This window comes from Fulmarus glacialis, unplaced genomic scaffold (genome assembly GCF_000690835.1).
Source record: "Fulmarus glacialis isolate BGI_N327 unplaced genomic scaffold, ASM69083v1 scaffold29256, whole genome shotgun sequence".
NCBI classification, from domain to species: domain Eukaryota; kingdom Metazoa; phylum Chordata; class Aves; order Procellariiformes; family Procellariidae; genus Fulmarus; species Fulmarus glacialis.
This window is the reverse complement of record NW_009217966.1, coordinates 96,982-117,396: the sequence shown is the minus strand read 5'-3', so window position 1 is coordinate 117,396 and position 20,415 is coordinate 96,982. Positions and strand designations below refer to the sequence as shown.

Here is a 20,415-nt window from a genome sequence, read left to right as displayed (position 1 = left end):
ATAAAATAAAATAAAATAAAATTAAAAATAATAATAATAAACTCAACAGAGAGAAGTTCCATGTTCACATCGATAACAGATCTTCCAAGCAGTCTCTGGCCCGGCACCGCGAGGCTGAGGCCCTCCCCAGAGGCAGTGTATTCAAGTAAAGGCAACAAGTTGAGGCACTAGGCTGAGTTCTGTTGGGTCAAACTTGCCGGCTTTGAGAGAAGTCCCAGTAAGTGCTGCCTGCGGCTCTTTATAGCTCCTTGAGGATGATCTGGAACTTGTCCTCTGCTTCCACCATGTCCAGGAGAAAGGCCATGTGGTTGCTGTAGTGCTGGATGATGTTGTTGTCCATGTTCACCAGGATCCTACGGGAGAGGGAGAACGGCTGGGTCAGATGCAGCACTTTGAAAGGTTTGCAGAGCAGCTGAGTCGGGAGGGCTGGACATTACTGCACACTCAGGATTCCCAGTCATGAACCGGGAATAACATCGCTGACAAAGCCTTGTGGCACGGGGGTGGCCCTCTCCAAAATGTCTCCACACAAAATTCCCATTAAAAATTGCCTTTACTGCCCTGTAATTGATCAGCGTCGCGTTACCGCAGCCGCGCTCCTTGCTGCCTGCCAGCCGGGCGGGTTGGCCACTGCCAGGCTGCTCCGGGAGCCGCAGCGCTGGGCAGGCACAAGAAGGCACTGCAATGTCTTTACCCAATTTGAGGGGCTCAGCCATGATTAATTAATTAAAGCCACGATACAACACAAAGGAACATCCTGCAGAGCTTTTCGCAATTCTACCCTTGACATGCCTAGGCCCAGCGTTTGCTACGCAGGCAAATTAGTCTGGATTACGGCAGGGTGTGAATTTAGAGCAGAATTGCTCACTCCTCGCTTCTTGCCTGGGTGCTTTTAGGGGTGCATTATTCTGAACAAGCTGAGACGGCTTTGGGAGTAGATGGAAGTGGTTTGGAATAGAATGGCTTTCTCCTTTCCAGAACAACCTCCCATGCAGACGTGCCCTGAGCGTTGCCTGGGAGCCCTTTCTGCGAGGAACACACACAGGCAGGCTGAGCGTACGCAGCCAGCTGGGCCAGCCGGTGGCAAATTCCTCCCTGTGCTCCAGGGCACACCTCCAACCCTGCTGCAGATCACACAGCTGCTCTGACCTGGAATCAGTTACATGGAGACACGGGGAGAAGGAAACCTTTCAACAGCTGATTTAAACCTGAGGCTGCGGTTCTGTGCCAGGAAAGAGCCCCTCATTATTGTAATGGAAGTAACGGGGCAGCTTTGCATCACCCCACTGTGTTCCCATAAATCAGATGTGAAATTTGTAACTGTTTGGAGGAAACAAAGAGAACAAATTATCTTTCTTTGCAGAAAGCACATCCCCTCCAGGTTCTTGCTGGGGTCATTAATGGGGCAATAGCATTAATTGTGCAACGCTCCACAAGCCAAGATTAAAAACAAGAAAAAGAAAAGGCTGAGCATCTAACAAATCTAACAGTTTAACAAGCACAAACACGGGGCCCGGCATCCCTCCGGGGAATGCCTTGGAGGTCAGTGCAGCCACACTGGGTTGCAGCGACTGGATCCTGCCCGTTTGATCACAGCGCGTACGGGCAGGCTCATCACAGCCCTGGCCCGACATGCCCAAATTTCAGAGGTGAAGGTGGGAGCTCTGTCCTCGTGTCCAGCCTGTTCTGGTGTCAGCTCTGTCCCAGGGCTCCACACTGCGCTGCCTTTCAGCAGTGCACAAAACACTTTACCAACAGGCTATTAATTCTGTCACTGCACAGTCGGGGAAGGGCATCCCACCCAGCGCAGGGGGAGGCTGAGACACGGGGTCTGACACTGTCCAGGGGTCTTCCCAGTGAATCATAACCTTCACGGCTGCATCCCACCTCCTGGCATCAGACAGGAGCGGTGCTGGGGCTGCCTGGGGGCAAGGGGCCCAGGTCCCCAAGCCCTGGATCCCTGGGAGCCTGGCCTCCGACAGGTGCCCCCGGAGAGACAGCGTGGATACCCAAGGGTGGGTTGTCACAAAAAGCCTTGCAACAGAGCTGCTCCAATTATCTCTGGCTATCTTAGTGCAGGAAGCCAGAGAAGTCACCTGTGCCTCTTGCTACCGTGCTTTCATCTGATTTCTCAACCACAAAAGATTCAAGGGAGTGTTGATTAGGAATCTGAGCCCTGTATTGTTTTTCTAGACCAAACCTCACCAAGATACGAAGTTACTTATTACTGCTCTTGAGTCACCCTGAGACTAAGTTCATCTGAATGAGCTCATCACACTAAGAAGGCCCATGGTTGATAGTAGGTCCTCACCTGCTGTAAATCCAGGTAGTACCACTGAGCTTCACTAGTTTACACCAGATGAAGATCTGACCCTCAAGCTGTAATTACCAAGAGAGGATTGTTTAGGGTGGAGCAATAGGATAAAATTATTCAAAGGAAAATTAAATCTGGGGGAGCAGGAAACAGTGTCTGACCCTGCCATCTAGTAGACTGGAGAAAATCTTGTATGTCCCCCACACTTCAGTAATAACCTATGGCATCAGTCATTTCCAGCTTTCATTAAACTAGGTGTCAAGTTTTTTTTTTTAATCTAATTCCAGGTGTTGCCTTTTCTTTTCATTAGATACCTCTTTGCTCCTCCATTTTGGGGAAAAGATGGAAAGGACATTTGCCTGTTTTCCCTCCCAATCATTATTAAACAACATTCACTACTTATCAGATCAAGTAATGAACAAAACCAAAGCAAAACAAAGTAGAGGTGGCCTCTCCCCTGAAGCAGTGCCATTTCCTGGTCCACCTGCAAACTCATCAGTGCTTGGATCTCTCTTGCCATGCAGATGCTCACTGTCAGCCGCTTCAGAAAACTCCAGCCCAAGCTGGAGTTGCCTGAGAGGAGTTATTGTCTGATGACAGTCTGATGACCTGTGATGGCCACATCACAAGCCACCACCACAGCTGACACACCTGAGTTTTGGCTCAGTCCTGAAGCTGTAATAATAAACTGACCACCCCTGTCCTTCACAGTTGTTCTTCTTCGAGATCAGACTTGAGGCACTCTCTGACTGAAGGTGTATGGGACAACCCTTCTCTTGAGGCCGCCAGTGTTGCTCTTTTTCTTTGGGGAGAAAATTTCCATTTCTGGCGCTAGTGGATGAGCAGCGCCTGACAGCACTGAGGGCCCCGAGTCCAGGAACAGGTGGAAGAGCCTCCTGACAAATTCGGATACCTCACTATGGCCCATCCATCAACTTAAAGTTAGAACCATATCTAAAAGCCCTCCTAAATGGGGAAAGGATGCTCAGTTGTGGATTTAGAGGTGAGGGGGTTGTAACAGCTTCCCAGTTCAGTGACACCACATCACAGCATGGAGGAGAAACCACTGCCTCTCCCCCTCCCACCTTGCAGCTGCCTCCAAGCCTCACTTTAGCTCTGCTCCCCTTGAAGCAAACAGGCTAAGTCCCATGGGGATCAAGTTATGGTGACACCAAATGAGTTGGAAGATCCCATCCAAGGAGCGTTAGACTTTCTCACCATTGTCACCAGAAAGCAAATGCAGAAGCAGAACTTTGGACTAACCCTCAGCTCCCAAGGACTCTGTTCCCTTGTTTTGTTATGCGGGGGACCTCTTCGGGGGGCCGTGCTAGTGAGAACAGCAGGGCTGCATAACGCAGGACCTGTCATCAGCCTCGCTCTTCTGCCTGTCTCTCCCCATGCTCAAACTCTGGACCGGGGCCAGCAACAACAATGAGTTCATCTCCCAGGCAGCCACTGCTGCTTGCAAAGACTGATTATATCTCGCTCGCTCTGCAAGAAGGGCTCTAGATTTAGCTTTATGAAAATAAGCTTGGGAGTTTATGAGTCGTTCCTTTTCCATCAGCTGAAGGGAGAACTCGCTGCCAGAGATGGGGACAACCTAGAGGGAGTTCTTAGTCCAGAAAACATTTCTGAAAGTAGCGCTTGGCTCCACATTAAGACCACTGCCCTCCACGGAAGACTCGGCGGCTGGTCCTCAGCTCATGCAAACTAGCTCCATTCCCTCTCAGCCATGGGAGAGATCGGTCACTAATAAACACCACGTTGAAATCACTTAAGAAGCCATTTCACACTTCCTGCAAACCTCACCTGTCACCCCCTGTAGAGCTATGTCTGTCTCCCAGCTGCGCCTGACAAGTGTCTGCATTTCTGTACTGGGGCTGCACAAGAGCCACCAGTGCCCAGAAGGATCTGATCCATCACCTCCCAAACCGAGTGTGAAGTTTCCTATTGACGTCCCTGGTCTGGGGATGGGATTGCAAAGCTGGGAACAGACACTCCCCTCTCAGATCTCCCCTCTTCTCTACAGGGGTGCCTGTGCTCTTATTTAGCCAGTACAGTCTCTTTTTGAGCCAGTGACATTTAGGCACTTGGTTTGGAGAAGCAAACATTGATACCTCTCTGATGGCAGTAAGATAAGTTCTCCATAACCTCAGGCTTTTAGACTGAGACACAAAGGATCACCCATTAAACTACCCAAACAATTCCTCCTTCATCCAACTTCCTTTTCTTGGGAGACTTTACACTCCAAACATATAATACAAACAAGCATTATCCCAAATCTTTAAAGCCCAGAAAGATCCGAGTTTTATATGCTCCAAATAGCACAGACTGACATGGCTTTACTTTTTATTATCTTGTTAAAACGCTATTTCAGCCTATGGCAGGGTACCAAAGAGACTGGGGTTTTAGAGGCACAGCATAAAAGCAGATGAGAGATTAGCTTACCCTCTTTTGCATTTTTTGTAGACTTTATAAATGCTTTCTTCAGGAAGCCCATATTTTTCTGAAATCTGTGAGAGAAAACATGTCAATTCTTTGTACTTGTAAAATGAAATTCCTACGATAAAAATCAAAGATTACACTGAGCCAGGGGTAGTCAGCAGCAAAGGATTCCCCCTCCCTTTTACTCCAGAAAAAAGGGCCAAAGCAATGATCTGAACAGGACAATTTGAACATGTCTGTGACTTGCAGTGGGCAGATGGGCAGGCTGCAGCTTGGCCTTGGTTCTCTTTCTGACGGCTACTGCCAGGCCAGGAACCTTGGGGAATAATCTTCATTTTCTTTCTCTCATTCCCTGGCCTATTTGGGGCTTGATGCTTCAACCTGCTGGGCACAGAGAGTGCTGAGCTCTTCCTTTGCTGATGCAAAGGTGAGAGAAACCACAGAAAGTGTTTGACTGTGTCTGCTGTGGATGCATCTGACTGCAGCTTATGCTTAGGTTTTAGCTGATCTGCAAAGCTTTCCAGCAGACCTCTCCTAGCAAGTATAGTTACGGTCTTAGGATGACAGGCATTTTGTAGCTTTTTCACAAGCATTTTCTGTAGAGGTTTTTGACTCTTTTTGGTGAGGGATGGGGGAGGGAGAAGATGGCAAAGAATCCTCTGTGCTGACAATTTTCAAACTCTCTATTTTTAAAAGTTTGTAAAACCAACAGAGCTTAAAGTGCAGCTATAAAGCCACCCCAAATCTGGAAGGTTTATTGTTTCCTTCCCAGCAATCTCCAAAGAGAGGAGGGTTATCAGAGACGCTGCTGATAATCATCACAGAAATATGTCTGTGTGCTCCTCAAACACAACACAGGGAATTCCAGCATGAGGCCAAAATTATCTTCACATTGCACATCTACAGCCTTGAGAATGGAAAGGGTGTTTTACAATGGAAAATATGAATGTGTTGTCACAAGAGAAGACTTATATTATGATCTGAACAAAATATCTTGCCACGAGGTGTGTTCTTCCCCGCTGCAGCACTAACAACACACAGCCCATGCCAGGATCTGTGGGTAGAATTCACCTGCTACTCACAATTTCCATTTCCATTCTCAAGAGAAAGCAGACATGAGAGATAAGCAGTCTTATATCCAGCTTCCTATATACCAAGTACCATTGTCCTTTTATCTGCAGTTTGTTCACGTGCCACAGTTTTTTGATAACACTTACAGCTGTTCTGAGGCCCTGGAGATCTGGTGTCTTCAACATGAGAGCATCAAACACTTCCTCTGATTCCCTCCGCACGTACAACAAGACTGAAAGAGATAAAGCACAGCACTGAATCAGGGCTCTTTATAGCATGTTCTCCGAGTGATGTCGCCTCATGCAATTCAAGATCCAAGGTTACTTGAATCAAATGAGACACTACATTCAAGAAGATTTCCCATCCCAGGGGTTACCTCTCTGAGGATCTTCTTCCTTGGTTTGTTTTGGAGGTATCGGGTCAAACTCATCTGTGAATGAGGCACCACTCCGTTTCAAGGGCAGCCTAAGCAGAAGGAATACAATACTCTCAAGAGGACAGAACAATAGCAGCAAACAAAACAATTCCAGCAATTAACTTTTGATTGAACAACCAATTACTCCAACAAACATCCAGCAATTAAATATCAGTTTTGTAATTATGGCAGCAGTGTCTACCAGAGTTGCAGCTTCCTGCCTAACGCATACAGGGACATCAGTGAGTGCAGGCAGTGGTTTTGGTATCACATCATAAACAAAAGCCTTTTGCACCTTCATTTCATTGTTTCTCTATAGATATCACTAGACAGTGGATTAAGCCTAGGGTAAATACTGCTTCTCCCTAATCTAGACACATTACAAGTGTGATTTCTACTTCATTCCAGTTTATTTTACAGCAGTATCTGTCTCTGGTTACTTGAACCCTTCAGTAATAGTTCTGTGATCTTTTCTTTCCCTCTTTCAAACATTGTCTCAATAAGAACAGCAGGACAGTCATGGACCACACTCATGCTGGAGTGGCTCACTGATCGGGAAAGAAATGTATCTGTGTTTCTGCATCCCTTGAGTCTATTCTAGGCCAAAGTTTAACGCATATTTTGACACTCAAGGGCATCAGGGAGACACTGTGCTGTGTTATTTTGTGCCTGTAGATACATACTGCCTACAGATATCAAACAACCATGACATACCCAAAGAAACAGAGCAGCCGATGGATGGGAAATACAAACTGCTGCATCCTTACCTGTTTGCAGAGTTGGGAACAGCAGGAGGGAGCACCTTGAAATGGAAAGGAAACATCGATCTTTTAGTTTGCACAGTGTCATTGTGTGTCAATGAAGCTGGGGGGGAAGGCAACAGGGGCACATTTTAAACATGATTTCCCTCCTCCCAGTCCATCATTTTTCCTACACAATTAAACCCAAACATCTGTATGTGTTTCTTAGATTAAATGAAACCTGATATAAAGAACCTACATAGATTCTCCTCCTCTGCCTAGAAGAGACCTGAACACATACGTAGCTAGGCCCAAAAGCAGGTCAAATCTCACAACCTCCTTGGGATCAAGGACCAAGTTTCTCAGTGAGTTCTTTGGTTGTAAACCAGATTCTTCTAGTCCCTGGTTTTGATGCTGACGCATCAGTACAGCAGCCACTGCAATAGGATACTGCAGTATTGTCACAGATGGCTTTTTCCCCCTTTTTGACAAACTGAGACGGTTGTTTCATGAGGGAATACTGATGAGCTCTGAAGGACGCCGGCTCTAAGTTTCCTCAGGCTCAAGGGGATAGAGAAGGGCAGAGGACAAGTGAGAGATGTCCCACACGTGCAGAGACTGATATGGTCGCATTTTTCTATAGTTTACTTTCTGCTGATATTTTTGCTACAGCTCCAGTCCTCTGTGGAAGCTGCAGATGATACCTGTAAACCACAGGAATATCTGGCTGGAAGGAACCTGGAAAGGTTATCTTGCCCATCACTGTTGCATGACTATCTAGGCCACTCCTGACAGCTACGTCTTCAAGTTCACCACATTTCCACAGAAGAATTGTGGTTTGGTTTTGTTTTTTTACATAACACAAGTCATGTCTGGGGGACTGATCAGTTTGGAAATAATGGGGGTGACAGATAAGGGCAACAGGTTGGTTGTTTTTTGAAAGGACTTACCGTGCCACACCTCTGCAGGTTTGAAAAATGGACGTTGGGGATAAACAGGACTGGCTGGGTTTCGAGGTCAGTCTCTGGCCTCAGGAACGTGATTTCATTCCCTCTGAAGCCAGAGAGCAAACAGCCTTTCAGACCTACAGATGGAAAGTCCAGTTCATCTCAGTTCAGATGGCAGTTTAAGAGGCAACTACATGCAGAGAGGGAAAGCGCCTGCCCAAGGTCTCCCAACAGAAGTATTAGAAAAAAGACAGGACCCTGCAGAACCAGGTCTTCAGGCCTCGCTCAGTGCTGTCTCCCCCTAGGGAAGGCTCCCTGCCAAGACCCCAAGAAAATTCAGAAAGGTTGGTTAGTATTAATAAAGGGCTTTGAAAGTCTTGGTAGGAGACGAGGCGAGGACCTGACTGACAAGCTATTTCTGAATGGTGCTGATTTCATCAGGCTTGGAAATACCCAGGGCCAGATCTTGTGGAAGTTAACGGACAAGCCTACACGGATTTCAACACCCTTCGGATCAGGTAACAAACACTAGCACTGACCATTGTTATTGGAGTCCAGGCATTTTCCTTTCCTTCTGAACTGTTTCCTTTCATCATCCCGCATTTTCCTCTCTGCTCCCTGTGGGGAAGATAAGGCAAATATTAGGACATTGACAGTTCTAACATTGGCAAGAGAGGGTTTACTAGCCATCTCTGGGAGGCAAGCACAATAAGGTAAAGGCAGCCTTTATTCAAAAATGCTCATCTCAGAGACCTTCTATGGGTCATCCAGAACTTTCTGATACTTATAAATTAAAAAACAAAACCAAAATTTGCTTTTAAAAATGAAAAATGCGGACAAAAATAGCTGTGAGAAATTTTTCCATGGGAAGATATCTGAGGCTGGGGAAGAACCTCTAAGGAGATTCTCATCTCTTCTGCTGTTTAAAAACTTGTCAAAAATAGAGTTTATTATGAGGCACAATCCCCATGTGGGGAAAACTTTCTAATGACTGTGTTCTACAAAGGCCTCTGCAGTGCAGACACGTCCCCGCCGTCCTGTCTCACTCAGCTGAGGGGGCTAACCATCTCTATTCCTCAGCCCTGACTTCTAGGCTGTTCTAGACTCTCACAGCCTTTCTGTTTTTCCTCCTGGAGTCACTGGCCACCAGTTTAAAATTCCTCTTGGACAACCTGGTGGAAAAGCAATGTTCTACCTTATCGCAGAATATCTTGATCTGGCAGACAGCGCGGTGCACCAGCTGGCTGGTTCCATTGCCATAGTCGTAAGTGTCTATCTGGAGGTTGAGCGGGACACCTTTCACTCCTTTCTGGGAGGAGAAGTCAGTGCTCAGGCAATTCACCCCAATAAAAACCTGCAAATAGGAACAGAGATTGATACAGCTTGTTGGTGCCGAAAACATTATTCTCAAACAGCAATGAGAACAGCGGGTAGGAACAAAAGCAGCTCCTGAGACATCCTTCCAACCCTCCCAGCATCAGCCAAGCATGCGAGCTGTTGCTGGTTTCCCACCTGAGTGCAACCACCAGTCCTTCCTAGCCACAGTCTACCCCCACACCTATTGCAGCTCTCCATCTCTGTATTAACACTCAGGCTATCCACTCCCATCAGCTCAGGCAAGCATCCAACGAGATGCAAAGTCTGCCTGGGGATGTTCTTGCCGCTATTTCTGATCTTTCATTTGAACAAGGGACCCTCAGACAGCAATGCCCTGGAAGAAGGGAGGAGGGCTAGTCTACAGCTTTAGGATTTACAAGTCATTGCTGCTAGTTAAATAAATATTCATCACACACTGGTCTCCTTGTCCTACTACTCCTCCTTTAGGATGGAGTTACCTCCAGTGGGAACTTTTGAAGAAAAGCTGAGCACAGACATAATCCACACTGTATCTCCAAATTACCAACTCATTTGTGTGACCTTGAAATTTCCCCTGGACTCTGGGGACAGATTTGCAGCTGGTGAACTCCCACAGCTCCCTCAGCAGGGCTTTGGCTGAGGATTTCAGCCCTGAAACCTAACGTCAGATCTAGTCAGTACCTATATATAGAAAAGAAAACCACTTAACTGTGGTGTGAAGTTTAATTGCAAAAAGAGAAGTAACAGGTGCTACAGACGACCCAAATACCTGACCCCTCCTGTCGCGGCTCCCAGCCCTCGCAGCTCTCTGAAGTCTCACCTTTACCTGCCCCAGGCCAGTGCATGTACAGAGTTTCTGCTAAGAGTTAAATCCAGTTTTGCTGAGGTGCCCCTGAGGGCTTGCCACATACCTGACATATTTCCATTTCTGACAACTTTGCCTTGAAGACATTTGTTAACCTCTTGGGTTGTAAAAGACCAAGGTCGCCTTTGGGCTAAAAGAATCCCAAAGCAAAACAGAGTTTTCCCAAGCTACCAGCTTCAGAGAGATGGGGTATTTATGCTTTTCTTTTTTTCTTAGTTACTTCATCTTGTTTTATATGCTCCTTTCAATCCACACTAGATACAAAGTGTTAACAAGAGACTCTGAAGAGATACAGAAGAGACAGCAGAGCTGGAAAGATGTTGATATAAGCTTTACAGATTTTAAGGTCAAAAGGGATCTTGTGACCTGCCTGGCTCCCTTCCACATCACACAAGCCACAGAAGGGTGGTCAGTCATTTCTGCATCAAAATGCTGCCTTGAAAGGAGGGTCTTTGTTCCCTAAGCTGTGGTTTATTTAAATAGGCTTCACCTACATGTGAGTAGAGCCCTGATCTAGGCTGCCTGCTGCAAAAGGCTTTCTTCAGAGTTATCCATCAGCACTAAAAAAACATCTCTGAGCCAGTCTCAGGTGTACCCAGAGTATTTATTAGCTAATGGCAATGCTTAAACACACAGAGAAGCATGGTGTCCTTCCTCCCTGTCCTGGCAGATAAACACTACCTGGGGCCACTGGAATGGAATTGTTTGGATTTGAAACTCTCTCTGTCTTTCAGCTGAGAAGTGGGGGGAGCATGCCTGGGCCATCAGAAAGGAGGCTACAATTTTGCTGTGGACCAAGGCTTCCCTTCCCTTCCACAAGGAGTTTGTACCTTTGCTTCTTCGTGGATGTTCCACACGAAGGACAGTGCATTGTAGGCTAACTCCTCGATGTTCTGCACTGTGTTGAAGTTTTCTTTACAGTCAGCTGAAATGCAATGGAGAAGCAGTTTATACTCTGGCTGCAAAACTGGTTACATTCCCTAGGCTTTCCACTCCCCAAAAGCCTGCCTCTCACTGACCCCAAGGCAAAAAGAAGCCCTGTAATATAATAGAGGCCATCCTTGATACCACTGAATAAACCTTAGTGTGCATACGTAAGGGATAGGCCAGAAATGACTCAAGGATATTGGCTGGTGACTGCTATTTGAGTAGTGATGTTATGCAAAGTCAATGTAGATTGCTTCTAAATTCAAACAAGCGTGTGTCTCGCTCTGAGCCGCAAGGTGCTCGGTGAGGTGCTCAGCTGAACGGACAAAACCTTTGTCTGGCCCAGCATAACACACTGTAAAGCCTGTGTCGTGGCAGTGGAGAAGGACAAGCAGTACCAAAGCCTTTTCTAGCCCAGATTCCTAGACTCCAAGAGGCCACAGGTCACATCTGTAAAAGCCAAAATAGTTTAGCAGTTTCTGTGTCTCTGACTGAGGCTCTTCTTTGATGTATCTTGGGTTCCTAATGCATGTCCCTACGCTTAGCAAACATCATCTTAAACCCGCAAGAGCTCCTCAACCAGAAAGGATCTGAAGCCAGCAGATCAGCCTGCTCCTCCCTCCTTTCCTCCAGGCCAGATTCTGGAGCTTCAACTGTATTATTGTGTATTGGAAACACAGTAAAATGGTGCTAGAAATTATCAACCGCACCCAGCCATTGCAATCAGACAGCCCCGCTCATACCGACGTCAATGACTCTCTGCTTGGCCGTGGGCTGGCGGGAATGCCAGTGCTTCCAGAACTTGAGCTGCTCCGTCGGGATCTTTTCATTGTCAAAAACAATCATCACAACACTCTGTAACACAGCGAGGGTATCCCACATTAGTATACACAGCAGGCTACTGCTTGCTGCTCTCATTGCCCTTTCCATCCAGTGCATTCGTGCACTGGCCAAGGGCAGCTTAGCGTCATTGTTAATGTTGCATTGCTGGGGAAACTGAGGCAGGCAAGGGAAGGGACTTGAACATAGTCATGCAGGCAGGCAGCGACAGAGCCAGGAGCAAAACCAAGATGCCCTGTATGCCCCCTAATTGCACTGCCCATGAGTTCCTTCTGACTCCAAGGCATACAAGGATCCCGCTCTGGAAGAATGTTAGCAGTGCTGCAGCAAGTATTAGGCTGGGACAGCCTGAAAGGTCTTTTTCTAGACATTCTCAGTTTCAGGAATCCTGTAAGTCTTGAGATATCCAAAGTCTAGCCCCTAAATACCGTTCAGGATTGGGAGACCAAGTTTCTTTGCTGGGAATTCAAGCTCAGCTTAGTCTCGGGGGTGGCTCTGAGGTCTGGCCACACATCCCAGGAGCAAGTCGGGAACCTCTCTCTAGTTCAGAAGTCTTCCCACCAGGGCCCCCAGCCAGCCATCGGCTAGGGAGGCCTTTTGTGCACCCTTGACCTTACTGTGAAAGGTTTCAACTGTCAAGTAACATGAAGGCTGTTGCTGTGCATCAGAGGATTAGCTTGCTATAAGTGAATCCATCCCATTCATCGCTTTAAGCCAACGTGAGCCACAAAGCCATTACTCTTCATGTTCAACTCTGTTCCCAGGCCAGTACAATTGCTGGATGTCTGATTACAGCATGTGTCAGCAAAATTGTCAGCTTGTCTCTTACCTTCACTTTATTTGAGGACAAGTGTAAACATTTGCTGTCTCCAGCTGTCCGCAGCGTGATGGGGTAGAACTGTCCTTTGTTGAGGTAGGCCATGGGAGAGTCCCCAGATTTGATGTGAATGGCTTTGGGTGACCCCAGAGTGTATTCAAAGTCACTTGTATGGAACAAAGAGAGAATGACGAATAAGCACATGCTGCTGTTTCACTCCAAAAGCAAAACAAGAGACATGCAAGTCTCCATCCTTACAGGTTACAGGCACTGTACACACAGGAGTCTCTGCCCTATTCCCCATCTCACACGCCCCTACAGTTGTGATCGAGCACCTCCCAGCACAGCACATACTGATCCTCCCCAACACCCTGGGGAGCAGCAGTTCTCAGATATCCCTTTGGTTTTGGCTAAAAAAACCCCTGTACATTATTGTAACCAGTATTTTTCTGTGGATGGCTACAGAACCATTGCACAATCAAAAGTCTAAACCAAAACAAACAAAAATAGGTACCTGTGATGAGACTTTTAAAACATCCTAAACTCAGATTCCTATCTCCAAATTCACACCCATAAATGGGTGACCCAGGAAAACTGTGTCCTAATGGGTCTTGTAGAAACGGGAGGACCTGCAGGACACTGACATCTGCTTGTTTATCCAGGTGCTTAAAAATGGACTTAGAAGCCCAGCTTGTTGAACTCTCAGTCTGGTGGGCAGCAACTTTAGTCTTTACAGAAAAGATTTGTAGTGTTACACAGAGGAAGATGTCACTGTTGACAAGCAAATTTAAAAGAAGAGCCTGGTTTTCAAGAAGCCCTGCTCTTGGGCTTTCACCAGCACCTATAAGCATTCAAATCATGAGGCCATAGCTCAAGCTATTTTCTTCTGTGAGGAATCTGTGCAAGCCACCACCTGTACACAAGCCTTCACACAGACCCTTCAAGTGCCCTGGAGTTGAAGATCATCGTATTCCTATTTAGTCACCAACCCATCTCTTTTTCCTGCTCCACCTCCCCTGTGATGCCATCTCTGAAGATAGGCTTGGCAACTCCTCTTATCTAGAGCCAGGAGAGCCAGAGAACTTTAGTGCACAAATAAACAGCAAGCAGAAAGCCTCTCGCTCACAAACGCGAGCTGCTGTCTCTGTGAAAATCCCCACGTCTGACAGCTGAGTCACGGAGTCAAGTGACTCAGGAGCCAAATAAAAATTGGGAGGTGGAATAATGTTACCTACTCAGAGGTTTGATGCGGTATCTAGAGCAGGAAAGCTCTGCCTGAGAGAGGGGTGGAAAGGAGGAAGAAATCTCTCTCATGTTTTAGGAATGAGAGGCAGTGGCACCTTCTAAAATCAAGGTTGACTAACAGTGCTAAACCCAAACCGCGAACCTAAACTTCAGATTAGGAGGAGGCTGCTTATCACCCTTATCAACCATCATCCTCATTTTCTCTGTCATTTACCCCATTCCAAGTAGCTTGTGGAAAGATGGTGCAGCCACCTGGATCTATCTGTAGCACAGGAACCAAGCAGTGCTCCCTGGGAAGGGGCTATAATGCACAGCAAACCCTCACATGGAAGACCTCAGTGCCACATCTCTCCTCATTCTGATGAGATGTGACCAGAGCAATGGAAGCTGTCGGCACTGGATTTACACCAGTTTGGCCAACAGAATACAGTCTGAACCACACACCTCTCAAGCTAAAAACATGAACTGGCACAACTCCATCTAGTAACTTGAATTTAAGATTGTGTTTGACTCCTTTTGAGCAAAACATTTCAAACCCTAATCCCTGCTTCCTACTACAAACACTAAAATTCATCACTGCTTTGTGTCTAAAAAGTCATGGAATAGCAACTTGCTCCTAAGACACGAGGGGGATCCAACTTGTCTCTGCAAAAGCATGAGATCTATACGTTTGCAATGGTCATTGTCAAGACTGGCATTGGGGCAAGGAAAGAGATGCAGTCTTTCCCCAGGAAAGGGACACAGCCAAGTGCACTGGAAACCCAGAGGCCATGGATTGGCAGTTACCTCTTAACACCGTCTGTAGCATAACTCTCAGGGCAAGGTGGCTCTGGCTGGGGTTTAAGGATATCACTGAAGAGTAGCGACTGTAGACAAGTGGAAACAAAACAGTCAAAAGTAGAATCTTTCATTGCTCTGTCCATCCACCTTCTCCCACACATTGCAACAGAGGCCACAGATAAAACATGAACCCTCATTTCAAAGCCTTATCCTACTTCCAAAACCAATGTACAACCCCCAACAATTCAATGGGAATGGCATCAAGCTTCTAATGCAAAAGCAAAGCTCCCACTGACTCCAGCATGAGCAAACCCCAAACTAGAGACAGCCTCATGCAGTACCCCCTGGGCTGCACTGCCAGCATGCAACCCACTAACGGCTCTGACCTCCTGAGGATCCTCTTTGAAAGTGCTGTCTGGCTGCCACCTCTGCTGTGGTGGGGCTACAGGGATGGTCTCGAAGAGGGAGTTCAATGAGCTGTTGTCGTATACATCCCCTGGAGGGACCATGTAGTTGTCTGGGGTGGCATCCAGCTTGCTAGTGCCTGGTGGAAGCATGGCTGGCTTGTGAGGAGCAGGGACGCCTTCAAGACTTAAGCCGTTCTTCTTCTGTGGCTCACAATATTCTTGGGTCATGGAAACATTTTCAGACAAGAGCTTCATGAGATGGGCTGAGCCATCAAAGGATGCGATCTCTGGGTCATACTCCATTCCGTGGCAGTGCCTGGTGGAGAAAGGGTCCTGTCTCAAACCAGGGCAAACGATGGACAACCCCAGCAAGTTGTCACAGCAAGAAGCAAGTGCCTTGATGTGCTGCTGGGAAGCAAACTGCACAGTCTAGCTGCCAGGTGACCTTGAGTCAGCTGTGTACATCTCCTGCTTAATACGGGAGATCTGACAGGCCCGTGGGTGATCTTCACCCACCCACACACCTCTCAGTGCAATGAGCAAGAGCCAGAAGTGCTCAGCAGATAAGGGACAATCACATGGAATTAGAGAATACGGTTTAGACATGGTTTGGGGCTGCAGATCCAGGGTCTACATCCATTATTTCTTTATTTAGGCTATTAAACACTCAGAGCAGCAGGGACGATAAGAAAGATAACTACTATGTGGTCTTTCCATCTTGGTCTTTTTAAGGCTCATTGACACTGAAAGTTGATTTTTTTTAAATGTCGTGGGGTTTTTTGTTTTTTGTTTTTTTTTTTTTTTTAAGGAAAGCTGATTCTTGTACAAATTCACAAACTCCAGGAGCTTAGGAAGCAAAACTCCCAGAGAACATGAAATCAGTGAAAAATTGACATGGCTGCAGTATTGGATGTGAGGTGTATGGCCCAGACTTCAGAGCAGAAAAGACTAAGTATAGGAGCTATCAAGTGATAAAGACACGTACAAAAATGCACTCCTCTAGCACACGGAAACCATCCCTTTTTGCAGCATCCCAAGAACTGGTCCCTTCTGCAGCAATGACTCTGTGACCCTGCTGACTCTGCAGCCCTAGCTGAGCTGGAAAAAGGTGGCTTATTGCCCCTGTTACCGTGCTCAGAAAACAAACCAACCCCCACATTAGCAACCCGCACACCTCTTGGCATCATGAGCTACCCCCAAGGGAAGTAAAGCTGAACGAGTAGCTCCCACCCACTCTGCTTCGAGAGCTTCTCATTCAGGTATGTGCTGAAATTTCCGTAGTTAATAAAAAACATACCACTGACCAGAATGCAGTGGCCTTTTAGAGAGGAGAAAACAGCTTAGCTCAGCTTACTTATGAAGAAGGAATGAAGTATCATTCAAGAGGCTTATTCTGTCAAGTAGTTAAAAACAGACAACCAGAAAAGGTTGCCAAAGTACACAGCATCCAGGAAGGGGAACATAGTGGCAAATGAGCCATTAATTTAATAGTTAATTATCTGAAAACCTCAAAGGACAAATGGGAGTCACTGGAAGAGAATCCTGGGAGACTGGAAGCAAGTGGAACAGAAATCCTTATCAGCCTAGTGAATGGAAGAAGACTTGGTCATTCCTTCTTGCTGCCAGTGCTTAATCCCTTTCCCCTTTCCAATTGTCACAAAGTAGGAAATAAAGACAAGTTCTTCAGTTGCTGCAAATCAGTGCAACTCCTCTGAACACAGCTAGACAGATCTTCAGTTGTGTAAATGGGTGTAGCTCAATTTATACTTGCTTGGGATCTGGCCTAAAGAATTTTAATATATGTCTCAGGGTTAATAACCTCCACTGTTGTTGGTAATAACACTGTGCTTTGATGTCTATTTTATGCAAGCTAAGAGACCCATCATGCATGCAAGCAGCTGCAGGAGAATTAGACAGCTATAGAGAGCAAAAAATGAAGCTAACCTCTTTCCTAGTTCATTGCGTCCCATCATACCAGATGGAAGAATCCTCTTCTCCTTTGGGACCTAGAACAAGGCAGAACAAAGAGTTTGTTTATTGTTAAATTTTATTAATGGAACACAGAGGCAAAATTAGCCTTGTCTGTGTAGCAAGTGAAGGCTCATAAATAAAACACTGGGTGAATAATAAACACTGGGTGAGGACATAGGAGACCTGGGCTCTCTTGCTGGTTCTGCTGTGGATTCCCGAGGTAACCTTAGGCAAGCCACATCATTTTGTTCTGGGAAGGACTTTCAAAAGCACCCAAGTGAATGGGAACATCAGTCCTATTGGTTTCAATTAGGACTAAATCATATCTGTATTTCTTGAAGCCCCATCCTACAGCAACACTGGAAGAATAAAGATGCTAAGGTCTGCAAGGCACCTAGCTATTCCAGCTCCATGTCTCTCAAAGCATTCCTGTTTCTTATATGAGAGCTGTCGGGTAAAAAAAACCCACCAGCCTGAGACTCAAGACACCCAGGTTCAGTTTTCCACCCTGTTCTGGGTTCCCTCTACAGTATAATGGTGTTTTGTGCCTCAGTTTACCATCTGGGCACTGGGGATAATAGTGGCACTCTATGCCTGGGGGTGTTATGAGGTTCATTGCATAAACAACATGGAAAGCTCAGGAGATGTGTACCCTCCTAAGGTGGCTGAGCACTTGTTCTACCTTCACGCTTCTCCTCTGGGACAAACTCCCCCAAGACACCCAGCCCCAATGGGAAGGTACCATGTAGTAGTCATAGAGGAGGCTCAGGGCAGCCACGCTGTCATCATCTCCGTTCACCCTCATCATAGCTTTGGTGGCTGCGGTCAAGGGGTTCTCTAGGTAGGTTTTCCAGGCTTCATCTTCATTGGTATAGGGGAATTTCTGGAAGTTCATGGTGTCATTCTTCATCAGACGCACAGACCTAAAACTGAGCCAGACAGAGGAAATGGAATGAAGGATACTAATTTTCCACAGCAATTTCCATGCCACCCGGTTGAACACATGAAGGGCTTCCCAAATGCACTGCTGGAATGGAGAAGGGATGCTTTCCTGGTCCTTAACTCCCAGAGTCTTTGGGATTACCAATTCTTCTGCCTGTAGCTATGTACAGGCAGCTATATACAAAATTAGGCCAGTCTCTCTCTGGTGGGGCCATGCAGATGTACCTCTGCTTCCTTCCTCCTGCCCCAGGGATGCAAAACACCATGACATCGTCTGCAACTGCTCCCTCCTCAGCAAGAACACGCTACCAGCCAGACAGATCATGAACTGCCAAGGTGGGATGTTGGTCAGTAACTTGAATGCAACATGATTGGGAGACTTTGCAAAATTTTTCCTTGAATTTGGAACGAAAGGCCAGTGCAGCCCACAAATGTAAGTGATCACTCAGTGTTCAGAGAACTCGACCTACCCAAGTAGATGAAACCAAACCCCATGATTTTTCTTTGCTGTAGTTCATGGTTTTTAAATTTAGTTCCAATCTAACTTAGTTTTTTCAATCATTTGTATATGATTTTACTTAGAGGGAAGTAGACATGCAGATCACAACACCCTCCCTTCCACTAAAAAATTCCTGACAAAGGTGAGGCTCATGGGACTACGTGAGCTGAGAAGCAACATACCAAAATAATGCCCTGCCTGTCCTCTCTTCTGGCACTTTCTCCAGGTCTCTCCATCTTATGTTAATAAACTGTCAGACACTTAATTACCCAAACATTGGTCATCTTTCCTTTTCCTCCAGCAAATCCTAGTAGCAGCCAGCACAGAAGCACCTCCATGCACTCCCTGGGTGCTCCGTGCTGCAGGTTCACCCTGCTCAGAGGAGAGGATGAATCAGTGGCCTTACTCCTGTCACGTCCTTCAGCCACGTGTATATGGTGTGACCACAACAGCTCATACTATTCATCATAAAAAACAAGCTTTGTGGACAAAAATTACTTTTTCATCAAAATGGAAACTTCCTGGAAGGGCAGACTGGTTTTTATTAGTGGAAGAAGTTCAAAAAAATTACAAGAAGAAAGATTTCTTTAAATCTCCAAAATTGCCAAGAGCAGAACTTTTCCAATTGCTGATTTTTTTATGGAAAGGCAAAGAAAATATACAGGAATTCAGGTAATGAATGCTACCTTTTAATGGCATTTTTATAAGGAATATGTTGTTTCCATTAAGCTACTCTTCATATGTTTATAGTAAGTCCTGGTCTAGACTTTTAAGTGAATCATTCGGAGAACAGTAATTCCTCTTGAAAGGAATCTGGCATCTCTGAAACTCCCAATTATTGCTAACCACGACAGATACTGCCAGCCCATTTGGTGTGAGCTGCCCACGCTGACAGGGTGAAAAACCAGGTGCTCAGCGGATGCTCCTGGGCTGGAAACTGGAAGGGTGCGGAGGTGGACCTTGGATGGGGTAAAAGATGCTGGTCCATCCTCCCTGACAGCTCAACTAAGACGGCTACACTCCTGCACATGCACCGATCTCTCACACTGCCACGTCTGCAGCAGGTAAGACAAATATAAACCGCACATGGATAGTTTTGGTGATGCTCCTGGATCAAACTCAAGAGCTCTCGTTGGCTGAGCAGAGTGGCAGCCCTATAATGGTACACAGTCTCTCCCAGAGCAGCACCAGGGCCATCAAGGGCTGCCTCTGCTGTCCTTGTCACCTTTTTATTAAAGAATATGTTGCTTCCACAGAGAGTCCCTCCACATCTGAGCTGCACACCAGAGAAGCTGGTAACAGCTCTGCTAATGGCCTGAGGCACCCAATTCCCACTGGTTTCTATGCTCACGTGGCGGCAGGCGCCTGAGCTCAGGTTGGTACAGAGAGCAGCCGCTTCCATGTTACGGTTCTGGCCACCGCCAGCTCCCACCACGCGCTGGTATAACAGAGATGCTGAGCTTGCTCCTCTTCTCCCTCGCATGTCGGGATGATGCACTAACACCAGTTTCACCCCGCGCATGAAACTTCACCAGGTGTTTTGTGAGTTTCGTTGTCTTTAGCGTTTCTCACGCAGCCCTCCCTCCCCTTCAGTGCCGCTGCTGTCTCCAAGGCGAGCAATCGGCATGACTCAGATTTCACTGCTGTCGACTTGACGATGGGCTGTTCAGTCCTGTCTGGACAGGAATCCTCACCCGTTCTCAATCCGATCTTCTCAAGGAAGAATAGGCAGCAACAGAGCTTGCTCTCAGGGTGAGACTCAGCTCCTATCACTTGTAATCAACATAGATAAACACACCATGGTAAGATGTAGCAACAAAGCATTTAGGAGCTT

The 20,415-nt window shown here is 46.6% G+C and overlaps 1 protein-coding gene across 1 annotated transcript; it reads right to left on the bottom strand.

The window, feature by feature from the left end:
* Positions 1 to 238: 238 nt before the first annotated feature.
* GRHL3 (grainyhead-like 3 (Drosophila)) lies at positions 239 to 18,062 on the bottom strand. Its single transcript, XM_009579881.1, has 15 exons — positions 17,883 to 18,062; positions 17,114 to 17,175; positions 15,149 to 15,485; positions 14,769 to 14,848; positions 12,750 to 12,903; positions 11,824 to 11,935; positions 10,984 to 11,078; positions 9,128 to 9,286; positions 8,472 to 8,550; positions 7,936 to 8,069; positions 7,013 to 7,047; positions 6,207 to 6,295; positions 5,977 to 6,062; positions 4,763 to 4,827; positions 239 to 353 (listed from the first exon to the last, which is right to left on the bottom strand). The coding sequence occupies exons 1-15, from the start codon at positions 18,048 to 18,050 to the stop codon at positions 239 to 241; spliced, it is 1,770 nt and encodes a 589-aa protein (XP_009578176.1). The 5' UTR covers positions 18,051 to 18,062.
* Positions 18,063 to 20,415: the final 2,353 nt, after the last annotated feature.